Source organism: Lonchura striata, chromosome 2 (assembly GCF_050655825.1).
Source record: "Lonchura striata isolate lonStrDom1 chromosome 2, ASM5065582v1, whole genome shotgun sequence".
In the NCBI taxonomy this organism is placed as follows: Eukaryota; Metazoa; Chordata; class Aves; order Passeriformes; family Estrildidae; genus Lonchura; species Lonchura striata.
In genome coordinates, this window is record NC_140704.1 from 154,070,001 (window position 1) to 154,085,562 (window position 15,562).

The following is a 15,562-nucleotide window of genomic DNA, read 5'->3' on the forward strand; positions in this document are numbered from 1 at the left end:
GAGTGAGGAAAAGGATTATTTTTCCAGTAACTAGTTACTAGCAGAAGACAAAAAATAATCTTATTGTTTACAGATCCATGCTCCAAATGCCATAAAAGACCACAGGACACTGCTGCAGATACTTGGAAAAGATGTGCAAGGACGTGGGCTCACACAATGGTAACTTCTGCTCCTCATCTGCCTTGGAGACCTTACAGAACTGGTGTTCAACCAGCTGGACCTAAAGCCAGCGGGCAAATCTGCAAACTGGAGATGGGAACAAGGATATGTGGGAAGGCTTGGGCTCCAAATCAATGCAGTTTTCACCAGCACCAGGTGTGCTCTGTTCTTCCCTCGACTCTGCAGAGCTCTGAGAAGGAAAACCAGGGGCTCCTGGTGGACAAGAAGCTGTCCATGAACCAGCAATGCCTTTGTGCCAAGAAGGTCAGTGGGATCCTGGGGTGCATCGGGAAGAGCGTGGCCAGCAGGTGGAGGGGGTGATCCTGCCCCTCTGCTCAGTCCTGTGAGGCACATCTGGATGTTCTGCCCAGCTCTGGGCTCCTCAGGACAGGAAGGACACGGAGCTCCTGGAGTGAGTCAGTGGAGGGCCATGAAAATAATTAAGGCACTGGAGCATCTTTCTTACAAGGAAAGGCTGAGGGTTTGTTCAGTCTCAAGAAAAGGCAGTTGGAAAGGGAACCTCTTCAGTTTCTGTCAGGATCTGCACTGAGGTGTCAGAGAATGGACCAGGCTCTGCTCTGGGGGGGCCCAGCAATGGGACAAGAGGAACAGGCAGGAACTGATACCCAGGAAGTTCCACCTGAACGTGAGGAAGATCAACACAACCCCCTGTGGTGCCCTCCAGCCTCCCTCAGGCTGTGATTTTCTGTGATTCTCTCACCCACCACTGCACCGAGGAGAGGATAGAAACCATAAGCTGAGACATGAGAGCACTAAAAAAACTACTAAAAAACAGCAGCAGCAGCAGTAAGAGACCTTCAAGAGATTATTGATTATCCCCCAGATGCCACCATTCCTTGTCATCTCCTGGAGGATCCATCCCTTGCCACAAAAAAATCATTGTTCCATTACTAAAGGGTTTGAAATTCCCAGCCTACACCTCCAACCCATCCTGATGTGGGAAGGCACTTCTGCTTTGACCAAGGTTTCTGGCCACCTCAGAACTCTGGCAAGGACAATTTTGGGAGAAAAACACTAGAAAGAAAAACTTTGCTGACAGATTGATTTGTAGTGGCCATTAGAAACTGCTCGAGCATGTGAAGGGATACTCCAAGGACCTCTCTAAGCAGGGCAGGCAGTTCAAAAGTGTATGAATTTATCATCATTGGAGGATTCTGCAGTTCATCACCAGCTTTTGTAATTTATCACAGGGATGTCACATAGCTGGAGCTCTGGGATCCTTAAGGGTGAGATCTGTCACATAAATACAGTTATTAAGGCAGCGAATGTTCTATACGGTTAAATGCAAATGTTGCAATCTGGCAACTCATTTTTACTGCCAAAACCTAGAAGGTTTTTCCTGTCAGAAATTGATGCCAGTAGCGATAAATGGGGGATAGATAAAGTTAATCCGACTTCTTTGAGTTGAACAGGGAAGGTATTACTTTGAAGGGTTTAACATATTAACAGAATCAAAACGACATTTCAAAATATTTATGGAAATCTTTTTTTTTTTTTTTAAGCTTCTACAAGCAGTATAACAAAACCATATAAAACATTATTAAATTCTACCCTTAATTAAACATGCTGACACTTAAAAGCTTCTGTCTGATTTACTTTAACAAATCTTCTTTCTGTAAATTATGACTTTAAAACATCATTCTGCTCTAAGTGAATCTGCATTCCAGAGGAATCAAAATCCTTTTAGCAGATCCTTTAAAAAAAAATTAAGCTATACCTCCAACTTATCAATCACAATGGTGAAACAAGAAAAGAAGAAGGAAACAAAACACATAAATTATAAAACTAACTGAGGAAAAAAGCCTTTATTGTTCCATGTCAATTCAAAAAAGCTGAGGGGCATGGATCCATCCACTTCTGCAGCAGGATGGTGAAGCTTCAAGCCATGAGGAGAGCCATTCAACCTCCCTGGAGTACCCGAGGAACAGGGGAATGTCCAAAGGTCACTTTGGTGCAGCTAAAGTACAAATGACCCCACAGCTACCCCAAAAAAGGGTTATTATATTTCTTAGTGTAATATGAGTTAGGTGGGAACAAACTGAGTCACCTCAATTGTTCAGCCTTGAAGGTGAATTACCAGTGCCAGTTCCCTCATTTGAATCAGGGGGTCCCAGAGTGTCTCTTGAGATGCCCCAGTGTGCCACCACACCTCATGCTGCCATTTCAGAAGAGAAAGAACTTTCACAAGTCTTGTGCCAAAATTGCCAACCTGTCTCAGACACCCTGGGCACCTCAACAGCTCCAAAAGTCACCAATCACATCCTGGGCTGCATCATAAGAAAGTCTGGCCAGAAGGTCAGGGGAGAGGGTTCTTCCCCTCTGCTATGACCTCATGAGACCTCACCTGCACTGCTGTGTCCAGCTCTGGGGTCACCAACATCAGAAGGATGTGGAGTGAGCCCAGAGAAGACCAAAAAGGTGCTCTGAGGGTTGGCACTGCTCTGCTCTGGAGCCAGGCTGGGAGAGCTGGGGGTGCTCACCTGGAGAAGAGAAGGCTCCAGAGAGAGCTCAGAGCCCCTTCCAGAGCCTAAAGGGGCTCCAGGAGAGCTGGAGAGGGATTTGGGACAAGGGATGGAGTGGTACGACAAGGGGGAATCACTTTGAAGTGAGAAGGGTAAGTTGAAATTGGACATTGGGAAGAAATCCTTGGCTGTGAAGGTGCTGAGACCCTGGCACAGGTTTCCCAGAGAAGCTGTGGCTGCCCCATCCCTGGAAGTGTTCAAGGCCTGGATAAGACTTTGAGCAACCTCATGTAGTGGAAGGTGTCTCTGTCTGTGAAAGGGAACTACACATTCTTCAAGGTCCTTTCCAACCCAAACCATTCCATGAATCTCTGATCTTGCCAGGATGAGCTGAAGCTTGACAGAGTCCAGAGACCAAGAAAATGTAGGCAAGCACCTTCAGGTTCTTATCCATAAGACGGAGTGCCTGTGCCAAGCAAGACTCACAGATGAGTCCAAACTTACTGATTCTATCCTAAATGTCAACATGTGTCAAAAATGCTTCTACAAATCCAGCAAAGCCCCTCAGACTGAGCCTGAGAGCCCTGAAGAGCTTGTGGCTTCAGTCTTGGACAGCGATGCCTCTCTTCCCAAAAGCACCCCAAACTGACAATAATTCACCCTAGGCTTCCATCAGTTTTAGGGTGGCAAAATAAACTGATTAATTGATTTTACTGCTCCTGAAAAAATCTGCTGGTAATGATGCAAATTTCCTGGGGAAGGGTGAGGGAGTCGGAATTCCCTTCAATCCTAGTAAAGAATATAGCAAGCTATATATACATGCCCAAGGAAAAGTGTTGCTCTGTGAAGTTAATATTTGAGCAAAAACCAGGTAAAAGCAGCCACACAAAAGCTGCACTTTCAGCCTCTTACAGGACAATTTACAGTTGTCTCACCCTGAAGCAGTTCAGATCTCAAACTCAGCTTCCCCACTTGGGAAATGCTTTGAAACTCCTTTGTGGCCATAGGAATTCTCTGCCATGCACCATCCTAACCAGGATTTTGTATCAGTTCAATCAGAAAAGCAGGTTTGTTCTCTCACACTGTACAGATGTAGAGCTGAGCCCTCTCTGAGGTGCAAGAAAAAATCCTATGTATTTCTATAATGTGCACTTAAAAAAAAAACTTAATGCCAGTGGGAAAACTGAGGTGAAAGCTAAAAGTATTTTTGTTCCTCAAATCAGGGGAAATCAACACTTTTTAAAGTAAATCTCATCACTGCTAAAATCTCATCAGTGCTAAAAGCCCTAAAAATATCTTTCTTATAACTCCTCCTTAAGCAGGCAAATTCTTCTGCTAGTGACTAATGGAGGATGCCAAAATCCTTCATGGAGTAAAGACTCATGGGTTACATCCCAGACACACCTGAAAATGGTGAAAAACTGTGATTGTGACCCAATGCTCTCATTCCTCCTGACCTTGAAATGACACAAGATCGAATATCCAACAAGGTGACAAACTCCTCTCTGAGCTGAGCAGTGCAGAAGCCTGGTTTGGAAAGCCTGGAGCACTTCTGTAGCCACCCAGCCTCCAAGGAAAGGACATCAAGGACCTTCCATTGCCACTTCAAGCTCTGTTTCATGGCTTCCAGGTAGTCAGCAAATTTCTCTTGCAGCCTGCATGGCCACTTTCCTTTCCTTGAGATCACGATAAGGCAGGGTCAGATTGTGTGAAAATGAAAGACTTTTAATTTTTTTTTTTTTTCTTCTTCTAACACACCTCTCAGAAAGCATTGTCCAGGTTAGAGGGAGGCTTTCATTTCCAGCCACTTTGTGGAAGATCTTGGGAGACCAAAGAGCTACCCCAGTCAAAAGAAAGGAGACTGGTTTTCACTGCCTTTTGGAGACACTGCTCTACCTGGGTGTTTAATTTGATTTCCCAAAATTAAAAACTCTTTACCTTCAGTGCCTAATGTTGGAGAACCCCCTCATCCCACACACTCTAGCTAAGGAGGCAGATAAATGCCTTGGAAGCCTGGATTATTAAACCAAAGGTCAGAGAGAAGACAAATCAGTCGATTTTTCCTGCATCACTGGAGAAAGACTCAGCTTTGCCTGCTGGCCTTAGCTCCTTGTCCCAGCTCCATGCACCTTTTTTACCTTTGCTTCCATTCCCTTCCCAATTAATCCAGGGTCAGTTGCATTCAGCCAAGAGCTTTGTTTGGGCATTTACATTTCACTTGCCAGCACATCCAGCTCCAAGTATGCAGCCCACAAATATTTGTGCTGGCTCTAGAAAGAGCTTCAACCAGGATTATTCACTTTGGGTCTGATATATTTTCTGCCCTCAGCATCAACCAAGTCTGCCTCACTGACCAGAGCTGGCACTCCATGTGGGATGAGCTCTTCCAAGTTTCCTTGACACAGAAACAATCCTTATTCTGAAAGACTCAGCTCTCAAAAGCAGAGAAAACATTTCAGAAAAGGGAATAGACCAATTTGACAGTCAGAATCCTCCTCTCATCTGATGCCTTTGTGAGTCCTGTGCTCAGAAAGTCTCCCTGAATTTGGCAAGGAAGCAGGTAACTTTGGGGTTTTTTTCTGTTTTATCAGGACCCTGCAGCTAGGTAAGCAAACACTTCTGCAGTTTACAGTCCAAAGTAATGCCCTGTGTGGCAGAACAATTCACCATTAATCCCTATTCCCAAATACTCTGCCTTCCCTCATCTGCCTAATTTTAGGCAGAGTGACAGCCCCTTAACAAGAAAGTAGAAACCGTGGCAATTTTACTACTTAGATACCCAAAACCATGATGGTTTTCCTAACAGCCAGGGCTATAAACCTGCCAAATGTTCCCTCACAGCTCCCATCTCCAAAGCTAGAGGGTGTTCAAGGAGAGACATGCATCAGCCTCTGAAGGAGAGGGGTGAAGTGGCAGAGGAGGAAGATTAAGCCATGATTTGCAGCCGTGGAAGCAGAAAGCACTGCCCCAAAGGTCTCACCTGAAGAGCTGACCCTCCTGAGCAGAGATCTATGCAGCCCTGCCAGCTCTAGTGATTCATGGCACGCTGCTTTTTGCTGGTGCAGCTCTCAGGAGAGACAAGCAGAAGTTCTTGTAGAGCACTCGAGGCTGTTTGCCTGGTGATGAGAAAGGGGGGCAGTGGAAGGACACGTCAGTGTTAGGGCAGGGTGACAGAAAGGGAGGATTGAAGGGAAGGGAGCTGCTGGTCCTCCTCAGCAGAGCACCCTGGTACTGCTCTGTATGGAGATACCAGAAGCCAAATGGGAGAAATGGGAGAGCCATTAGACCATGGGGAGAGGGGATGAACCAGGAGACAGCTGGAGGAATTCTGGGGCTGATGACAGGGATAGGGAAGCACAGTTAAAATTTCAAAAACCTGCATTGAACTATCTGGACAATTAACAATAATTCTGAGATAAAAAAATAATTAGTGCAATTAGTGCCTTATGCATCTATTTATGTAACTGCTCAGGAAAGAGGAAAATTATCTAGCCATGTTTCTGGAGTGCTCTGAAGAGTCGAGGAATTGATTCTTTAATTAAATTTTTAAAAAATAGTTTAGGAGAGCAAACACAATATCTGCATGATACACAGTCTTATCTGGGTTAAGGATCTCCAGCAGTTATTAAGGTGCTTTATGCTGCAAATAATTTTGTACATGTAAACATCTTTCCTGATCACATTGATCTCCACAGGCTGACTTTTTATTCTTGCATCCTCTCCAATCTCCTAAATTTACTTTCAAATCTTCTGACTATTACTATTACTATTTTTAATCCTCTGGTTTGCAAAACAGGATACATGTGAATTAGGGCAGATCTGATGCCCTGATGAAAGCAATGGATTGGAGAGAAAAGGAGAGACATGGCAAACAGGTCTGAGAGTTCCTATTGCATAGAGAAGGTCAGTCAAATCCATCAGGCAAATAAAGGAACAAATCCCAATTTCTCCTCTTTCTTCATAACCAAATCTCAGCAGGAACAGTAGTCACACACATGAAATCAGAGACATATCCTAAACAGTGGATTTTTGCCTGCAAGCTGCTCAAAGGGAGGCACCTTTAATAAATTGTGCTACATTTGGAAAAGTCATTTGAATTCTGTAATTAGCACACGTACAATGAGAGCTAACTGTGCGTGTTTGTGTGTACACAGCTCTGGAAGAGGGAGTTTAATGAACTGTGTCTCCTGCAACTGCAAATCAAGTTTCATTTTTGTCAGTGCTGTGCCATGTGATGCTGTGATGCAGCTTCCAACACCACAACACACTTTTCCTCCTAAAAAATATCCTCTCCCTCTTTTATTTTTTCATAGAATCATGGAATAGTTTGGGTTGGAAGGGTCCTCAAAGATCACTTGGTTCCAGTTCCCCTGCCAGGCACACTTTCCACTATCCCAGGTTGCTCCAAGCCCCATTCAACCTGGTCTTGGACACTTCCAGGGATGGGGCAGCCACAGCTTCTCTGAGCAACCTGTGCCAGGGCTTTACTACCCTCAGAGGGAAGAATTTCTTCCTAATATCCAATCTACATCTTCTGTCTTTCAGTTTGAAGCCATTTCCCTTTGTTTTGTCACTATATGCCTCTGTCACAAGTCTCTTTTCTCTTTCCTCCTGGGTCCACAGACCTTGGCCAAGTAGAACTGGGGGGTAAAAGAAAAGGAACAAGAAAAAGCTACAGAAACATCTGTTTTGGCTTAACTCCAGTAAGCAGCAGCTCCACAGCTGCTCATTCACTCCTTATTTGCTGGTGGGGTGGGGTGACAAGCAGGAAAGGCCTTGACTCTGTAAGAACTGCTCAGCAGTAACTAAAATATCCCTGGATTATCAACACTGCTTTCATTACAAATCCAAAACACAGCCTCATACTGGCTACTGTGAAGAAAATTATCTCCATCCCAGCCAAAACCAGCACAGTTTCCTGCTCCAGCTTCACTTCAAAAATAAATAACCACCACGCCCAACAACAAAAAAACAACAAACAACAGAGAAATAACACCTCCAAGAACAACAAAATGCCCTCTTTCACCATGGGCCATCTTTTCTGTGTCATCTCCAGACCATTCTCTGCCACCTGAAAGCAGCACAAGCAAAGCTTTATACGATCAATACACATCATACTGCCATTCATCACCAACAGGAACGGGAAAAAATGAAGTAATCCTGACAAAAAGGTGTCCAGCTAAAATGAAAGGATGGAAGGAAGGGTGAGGATAGATGAGAGGAAAAAATGAAAAGGCTGGGACAAAGAAGGATCTGTAACAATTTAAAATAAACTCACAGTCCATCCTGCAGCTCTTGAGTATCATTCGAGGTCCCCAGGGATCGAAGACTTCTTTCCAGAGAGGTCACTGTCAACAGCAGAGAAATAAAAAGATAAAGAAGCAGCACACGTTTTCAGAGGGGAAAAAAACTCTGAATCTTACTTCATATGTTTGTCTTTTAGTTTAATGTTATTTTTTAAAAAATACAATTAAGTATTTGAACAAGTAACCAATGAAAGAAAGGGAACAACATCTACCAGTAGCCACAGAAGGATAAACTGGGTCCATTGGAAGCATAAATGGTGAATCCATGTATAACGTGCTATACAAGGCATGTTATACATGGCTTGTATATCTTGCACAGATCTCTGACTCTTCCAGCCTTGAGGTGACACAGAATTGTGCACGGAGCATTTCCAGCTGGAAACGTGCCCCTGGTGAAGAGGCAAGAAATTGCATAATAACTGTTTATTGCTATGAATAATAATTAAGAGGCAGAACACTGATGCCTACTCTGATGTCTTCCATTTTCTTGTTCAAGATGCTAAAACTCAAAATTATTTCTATCTTTTGGCTCAGAAATAATGGAAATGTGATTATCTCCTGTGTTTGTCCTCCACAACTTCTCGGGCTTTTCCATCAGGAGAAAAGAATACCCTAAAAGCAGTTGGAAGGTAGAAACATGGTTTGCTTTGTCATTTGCAATTACTTAAGATTTAAGAAATATCTATATATATTTGTGTGCATATAAAAGCAGAAATCTAGGAGTACTGTTGTCTTTTCCCACCCTTGAATTTCACTGTTTCAATTCACTTTCTAAGTAACAATAGGTCACTGCTTCAGGACTTAGCACAGCCCGCAAGCAAAGCACTTCAAGATTTCCAACAATGGAACATGTTAAATAAATTACATTATTGATATTTACATGTGGGATTTCTTTCAGAACATTTCCAGTTGTAAAAACCCACAGCCCATTATCAGTCACGCTTCAGTATTTCAGGATAGAAAAAAGAACAGATTAAAAACATGGCTCAATTATTTCTGCAGAAATTTAAGAAATCCTCTGTTTTAATGACTCTGCAGACTTGGACTTGGCCTGTAATTTTGAACAAGTCACTTAATTATATTTTTACTGTCAGAAAAAATCCTCACTTCTCTTTTGTGCTCTGCTGGCTTGACACCAAAAGTCACTAAACAGCACAAAAAGTAACTAATGTGCCTGAACTATGTGAATATGCAAAAAAAAAAAAAAACTTTGAATACCACCATATATTTCCATCAATGCTAGTTCTCAGGAACAGATTTTACTGCAGAGTTTGGAGATTCAGTAAGATAAAGCCTCAAGGAATTGTGTATAACTGAGCTAATAATTATTTTTCTTTGCTGGAAGCACAGTGTTCTAAAGAATAAATTTGAAGTTTTCACTAATAACCATTTGCTTCTGTAGAAGGACACCACTGACCCTGCAGAGATCTCATGAATACTATAATTCCCTCTTTCCATCTCCACAATCCTAACAAATCAATTTCCCTGGAAATCCACATGCAGTCCAGTTCCAATACACAATTTTGCATCTACTAAAAATGTTTTTGGGCCCATCAACCCTTTGGAACAAAGCAGAGTGTGGTCCTTGGAGAATGGACAGCAAGCCAAGGCACAGAAAGGACTTGTGTGGACACTGAATTTGTAAAAACAAGTTAATGTCATGACAGCAATTCCAGAACAAAACCAGCAGCTACAGCTTCCATGAACCTTTCTAACCTGGCCTGAAAAAATAAGGACAATTCAAAGTGAGTTCTACTGACACCTGCTTTGGAGAAGATTGGAGTGGGAAGCAGTTTTGCTACTGAACAAAACAGTTCAAGACTTCACACTCAAGCTATTTTACACTGAGGCAAACCCAGAAGCTGTCAGATTTATTCAGCATTTTGGAAAACCTACAAAAAGGTGAAAAGAATATGAAAAATGAATGCGAGAGGTGAGGAAAGCTTTCATCAGATGAGAAAGTGACCTGAGATTAGTTTTTATCCAACAATTTTACCTAATATTCCAATTCAAACACAGTATTTAGACATCTAAATAAATGTCAGTTGTCCCAGAATGACAAGATATGCACCCTGGAGGAGTCAAGGGTTACCATTTGATCTAACTCTTATGTCGAAAACAGCAGGACTAAAACTCCAACATTACTTCCCTGAATCTCAGGAAAGCCAAAAGTACCCTGGGCTGCATCAAAAGAGGAGTGGCCAGAAGCTCAGTGGAGGCGATTCTCCCCCTCTACTCTGCTCCCATGAGACCCACCTGGACTGCATCCAGCTCTGGGGCCCCCATCCAAGAAGGATGTTCACCTGTAGAAGAAAATCCAGGTGGCCATGGAGATGACCACAGGGCTGGGGCATCTCTGCTCTGAAGCCAGGCTGGGACAGCTGGGATTAATCATCTGGAGAAGAGAAGCCTCCAGAGAGAACTTAGAGCACCTGCCAGTGCCTAAAGGGGCTCCAAGAGAACTGGAGAGGAACTCTGGAGAAGGGCATGAAGTGATAGGATAAGAGTGAGAGGATTTACACTGACAGAGGGCAGGTTCAGATTGGATACTAGGAAGAAATTCTTCCCTGTGAGGGTAGTGAGGCCCTGGCACAGGTTGCCCAGAAAAGCTGTGGCTGCCCCATCCCTGGAGGTGCCCAAAGTCAGACTGGACAGGGCTTGGAGCAACCTGGGATAGGGAAAGGTGTCCCTGACCATGGCAGAGGGTTGGAATCAAGTGATCTTTAAGGTCCTTTCCAACCCAAGCCATTCTATGATTCTGTAATTAAAACTGAGCTACTCTGGGCTAAATCTAACTTGCTTTGACCAAGAATAAATTTATCAAAATCTCTGCAGCTCCCGTGCTGGATGTGGAAAATCTCTCTCAATGTCCCAGTTCTGGTCATGTGAGCAGAAGTTTGACCAGAGGAGCGAAACATCAAGCTCTGCTGGAGGGATGTGTGAAGCCATTCTTAAAACAGGAATCTTATTTTAAAAGTCTTGTTCTTTTTGTTATTAAAAGGCACGACCTAGTCCATTCACAAGGCATCAGTGACGTTGCAGCTGCACTGATAAACTTCACAGAGAGCTTGGCCCTCAGTTGCCTGTGCCATTGCAATCCTTAAACCAGTGGGGAATAAAAACCATCCTGAAATGGCAATGGAGACTCTATCACGCCTGAGGGACATGGAAAAATCCTTTGCTCAGCCTTTATGATCGAGGTAATAGGACTGCACATGGCACCAACCAGTTATTGGCAGTCATTAGTGAGCGAGGAGCAGGAATTAGAGAGGCAAGAGACCCATTAGAGAATTCAGGTTCTCCATCTGGCCTGATTCCTCCAGTATATCCTCCACTGACCAGACAAGATGCACCAGAGCAACTCCATTTAGGAGTGTTTCTTATTGTACTTATTTATAAGATTCTTACTAAGAAGCAGCTAAAAGCTTTGCATGAAAAAAAAAAATGCAAGGTCTTGATAAAAGTATAGATTAAAAAAAAAAAAAGAAGAAGAAAGCCATAAGTGAAACAAATTCAGGCAGTATTTGAGCTCCTTTTTGTGACCTGACAAGAAAATCAACTAAACTTAAAAAAAAAAAAAAAAAACTTAAAAAAAAAAAAAAAAAAAAAAAAAAAACAAAACATGAAAGTTGCAAAAGTCAAAGCACAATGTGACAACCTGGTCTAGTGGAAGGTGTCCCTGCCCATGGCAGGGGCTTCGAACAAGATGACCTTTAAGGTCCCTTCCAACCCAAACCATTCTGTGACTCCATGATTTTATGAACCTTCCCCATTTTCAGCAGGGACAGCCCCAAAAGATTAAGAGAAAGAAAGCAGATGCAAAAATTAGGAAAAATCTCCCTTTACCCCTTCAGACTTTTATAAGAGATGGCATTAAAAAGTGTACAAGCTCATGGCTTGGCAGGAGAGTGATCCAGTAGCATATAAACAGAACCAGCTGTCCTGGCTAAAATTTTTATTCAACAAATGAGGAAGATTTCCATTTTCATGGCAGAAAAAGGGAGCAGGAAGCATTTATAGGTGAGAATAATCACAATCAACTCAGAGCTATAAAATCCCCCTTGGAAGCAAGTCCTGAAGTGCCCAAGAAGAATTTAAATCACCCCAAAGGCTGAAATTCTGTAAAAAGAATAAGGACAGCAAAGAGGGACAAAGCACAGAGTGTTTATTACTTCTGCAGTGTTACTCCATAAAATTCAATGGTGCTTTAAAATCCTGGTACAAAGTTGACTTCTTGTTTCATTAAAAATAGTCATTCCCCCAAGACATGAAAGGTATTGCTGAGATTGGCCCCAACCTGGGATTTTTTGGAATCTAAACAACAAAATCATAACATGGCCAACTCCTGACAGCTTGGAACAGCCTGGCCAGGGAAGGGTGAAGTCACAGTTCCTGGGAGTGTTCAAGGCACTTCCCAAGGTTTAGTGGCCTTGGTGGAATTCAGTCAAAGCTTGGACTTTTCCAACTTTAATGATTGTATGACTCCATAATTCTATGATCTTCAGCACCCCAAAAGGGACAAGAACATTTTGGGTGCACAGTTAGGTCTCCAAACACAACGGGGAACCTGAAGAATAACCCAGAGAGCTGCAGCAAGCCAGGAAAGGAGGGAAAGAGGAGCTGTGATAGGATTTATGAAATCTGCAGGATGTTCAGCACACCATGCCCAGCAAAGAGGATTGACTTCATCATCTGGTGAGCATGTGGAATGTAGCTGCCTGTTCCTTGCTCAGCCACAAACAACACCACTGACTTATTTTCTGTGTTCCAAGTCAGAGGTTTTTGAGCTTCCTCAAGAGACTTTATGCTACAGAAAGAATCATGGGCATTCTTCCCCACTTTCTAACCCTAAAAAGTTATTTGCCTAAAGTGAATTAGCTTTGCCAAATCTCAGCAGTACACTCAGCAGCCTTCTCCTGAAAATCTCTAACCACTTTTTTGGGGAGCAACCATAAAAAATAAACTGAATGAAACTGATTTTGTCAGACAAAAAATAATATGGGTAGTGAATGGAGCAACAACAGTAGAGTATCTTATGGGCATTTCTTCAACCTGAAAGCACTTTAACAGGCATTATAGATTCATTGATTCATAGTTTTTAAAAGCCAGAGAGAGCAATTTTGATTATCCAACCTGATTTCCTCCCATAAAATTTTGTCCCACCACTCCCACATCAAGACCGGGGACTGCAACTGGACTAAAGTATCTTATAAAAAAGACATTTGAATCTTGATTTAAAGGTTTGTGGCAAAGCCAAATCCATCAAACCCCCTCCATAAGCAGTTCTAATGGCTGGTTACCCTCATACAGAAGGATTGAATTTGTCTAGCTTTAACTCTTATCTCCTCATCTCCTCCTATGTGAGAACAATAAATTAGGGAGCACCTTGCTCTCTACTTGATGTTTTCTTCCTAGAGGTACTTGCACACCATGATTGAGTCCTCTTGGATGTCTCAAACAGAAATTTGGATGGCACAAATTTTAAACTCTGATTTCCAGTCATCAAACAGGTTTGGCTTTTCTTTGCACCCTCTCCATTTTTGCAAAATAGTTTTAAGTGCAAGCATTGTCATTATCTGCTTCACAGAGCACTCCATTCAGGCAGCTCTTTAGAGGAAACACATTATCCCCATCTCAAAAAGAGAAATAACAATAACAGTGGGTGTCAAACACGAATCGAATCAAAGGGGTTAAGACAATTCTAACAAAGGATGAAAACAGAAATTGGGTTGTGGTATTTCGGAAGTGATGTGACATTCACCTTTAGGTTTTCTCAGGATAAAACTCCACTGTGAAAGGAGTTGTGATTAAAGCACAGGGGCACATCAAGTCAGACCTAATCTGGCCAGGCTGGTCAAGAACAGCACACACAGACTCAGGAGAAGGTTGCACAACTTCAGTCTGAGCCCTCAGATTGGAAGCAGAAGTGCTACTACCACCCATCACTGGCATTGTCAAACTCAAACTATTGGTGCTGGAGCAGCCAAAATCGTTGCTAATGCAGGTATTTCTGTGTGTCATGGTGTTCTTGTTCACCCAGCTGTAAGCTGAGTATCACAGCTGGGAGGTTCAAGCTCCCACAGTGGCCATAATCCCTTTTTTTTAACGTGGGATGTGTGACACCAGTGCAATGGTCACCAATCCCTGGTAGTCCTAGAAAAATTGGTGTTTGAATTTTCCTGGCAGATGGAGCATGCACAACTCATCAAAAGTAGAGACAAATACATTTTAGAAGTTTTTAATTCCCATCCCTGTTCTAAGAAGGATCCCTTGCTACAAACGACCAGGGCTCCACCCCTAGGACACACTAGGGAAGAATTACACAAATAAAATCCCTTCCCTAGACCTAGGCCAGGCCTCTGTGTTGCCCAAGACACAGAAAGAACAGACACAGAAGCTGTCCAGATTATTCCAAAGCAATTTCAAGGTCTATTGTAAAATCAGTACTGATAATTTTAGATCCCTGTCTTACTCTGGCGTACAATGGCATTACCTTCCACTCAGCAATTTTAATTTATATCTGTCTTCAAGATAAATTCCTCCAGCCTAACCCAACAAAACTGATGAGCCAGAGCCAGTTTCAAAGGAGGAAGGACTCTGCATCTCTAGGGGCTGGGGTGATCTGAGCAGCAATAGCACCCCTGCCCAACCTACAGAGTGAAGAACAGCAAAATTTTGGTGTTTTTCTAAGGGAGGTAGAGGTTCTGCAAGCTCATGTGACAGGCTCTGAACACACCAGTGCTGCAACATATTTGAAAACGAGCCTGGCTTGTTCCACCTTTCTGAGCTCTAGCTCTCTATTGTAACAGATGACACAATTAAAAATAGAAAAAGGATGTGGTCTCAGCAAGGATTGGAATGTGTCTGTGCCTGTTGGATGGAACATATGGTGGAATATTTTTACATCTTATGAGGAGCTGTGGATTGGACATGTGCTGCTGCTCGTGAGATGCAGCAGCAGAAAAGCTGCATTAATATTTGCTCCCTGACAAGAGGAGCTGCCAGGAGCCATGGCCATGAGCAGGAATCATCAGCAGGACAGCACAGAACACACCAGGAAACCTTTCATTTTACGCACCATTGGAGTTAATTCGGAAGACATTGGCTGAAGTCTCCTGAAAAAGTTCCTGCAGCTCGCTGGGATCAATCTGGGTGGCTGTAAAGACAAAAACAGAAGGAAAAAAAAAGTGTTAATGTTGGACACCACCAATCACTTTGAAAAGGTGCTTTGAAAGAGGATGTAGATTCCTCCTTGCTGCGGAAATTTAGCCCAGGCAGGGTGGTCTGATGCAGATTTACACAATGCCTGGTTGTGGAACTTGCACTGAACAGACAAATCCAGCACCACCAGGACAGTGAAAATGCTGCTGCAACACAGTGGATACAACCCACATGGACTGAGATGGCATTTGTAGGGATTATCAGCAACGAGAATACAAATAATTCCACCTCATCAAATAATTCCACCTCATTTACCAAGTGGGAGCATCAGAACCACGACTGAATGAGAAACCACAATGCCAAGTGATGGTCACCCAGCACTTTTCAGAGCAGGGAGGACCCATAGCAGGTCCTCCCTGCAGAAAAATCAGTGAGCAGAGGACATCTGCTCTG

General features: G+C 43.0%; 1 protein-coding gene across 9 annotated transcripts in view; it reads right to left on the reverse strand.

Annotated features, from left to right (window-relative positions):
- The window catches only part of TSNARE1 (t-SNARE domain containing 1), a 460,205-nt gene that overhangs the window by 294,350 nt on the left and 150,293 nt on the right, over positions 1-15,562 (reverse strand). For all 9 annotated transcript variants that reach the window (XR_014953137.1, XM_085572620.1, XM_085572617.1 and 6 more), the window contains 2 exons: positions 15,027-15,104; positions 7,921-7,990 (listed from right to left, as the gene is read on the reverse strand). Coding sequence is in view for 8 of the 9 variants with exons in the window: in XM_085572620.1 (XP_085428746.1) it covers positions 7,921-7,990; positions 15,027-15,104 (148 nt within the window). In the remaining variant the exon portion in view is untranslated. The remainder of the gene's footprint in view (positions 1-7,920; positions 7,991-15,026; positions 15,105-15,562) is intronic.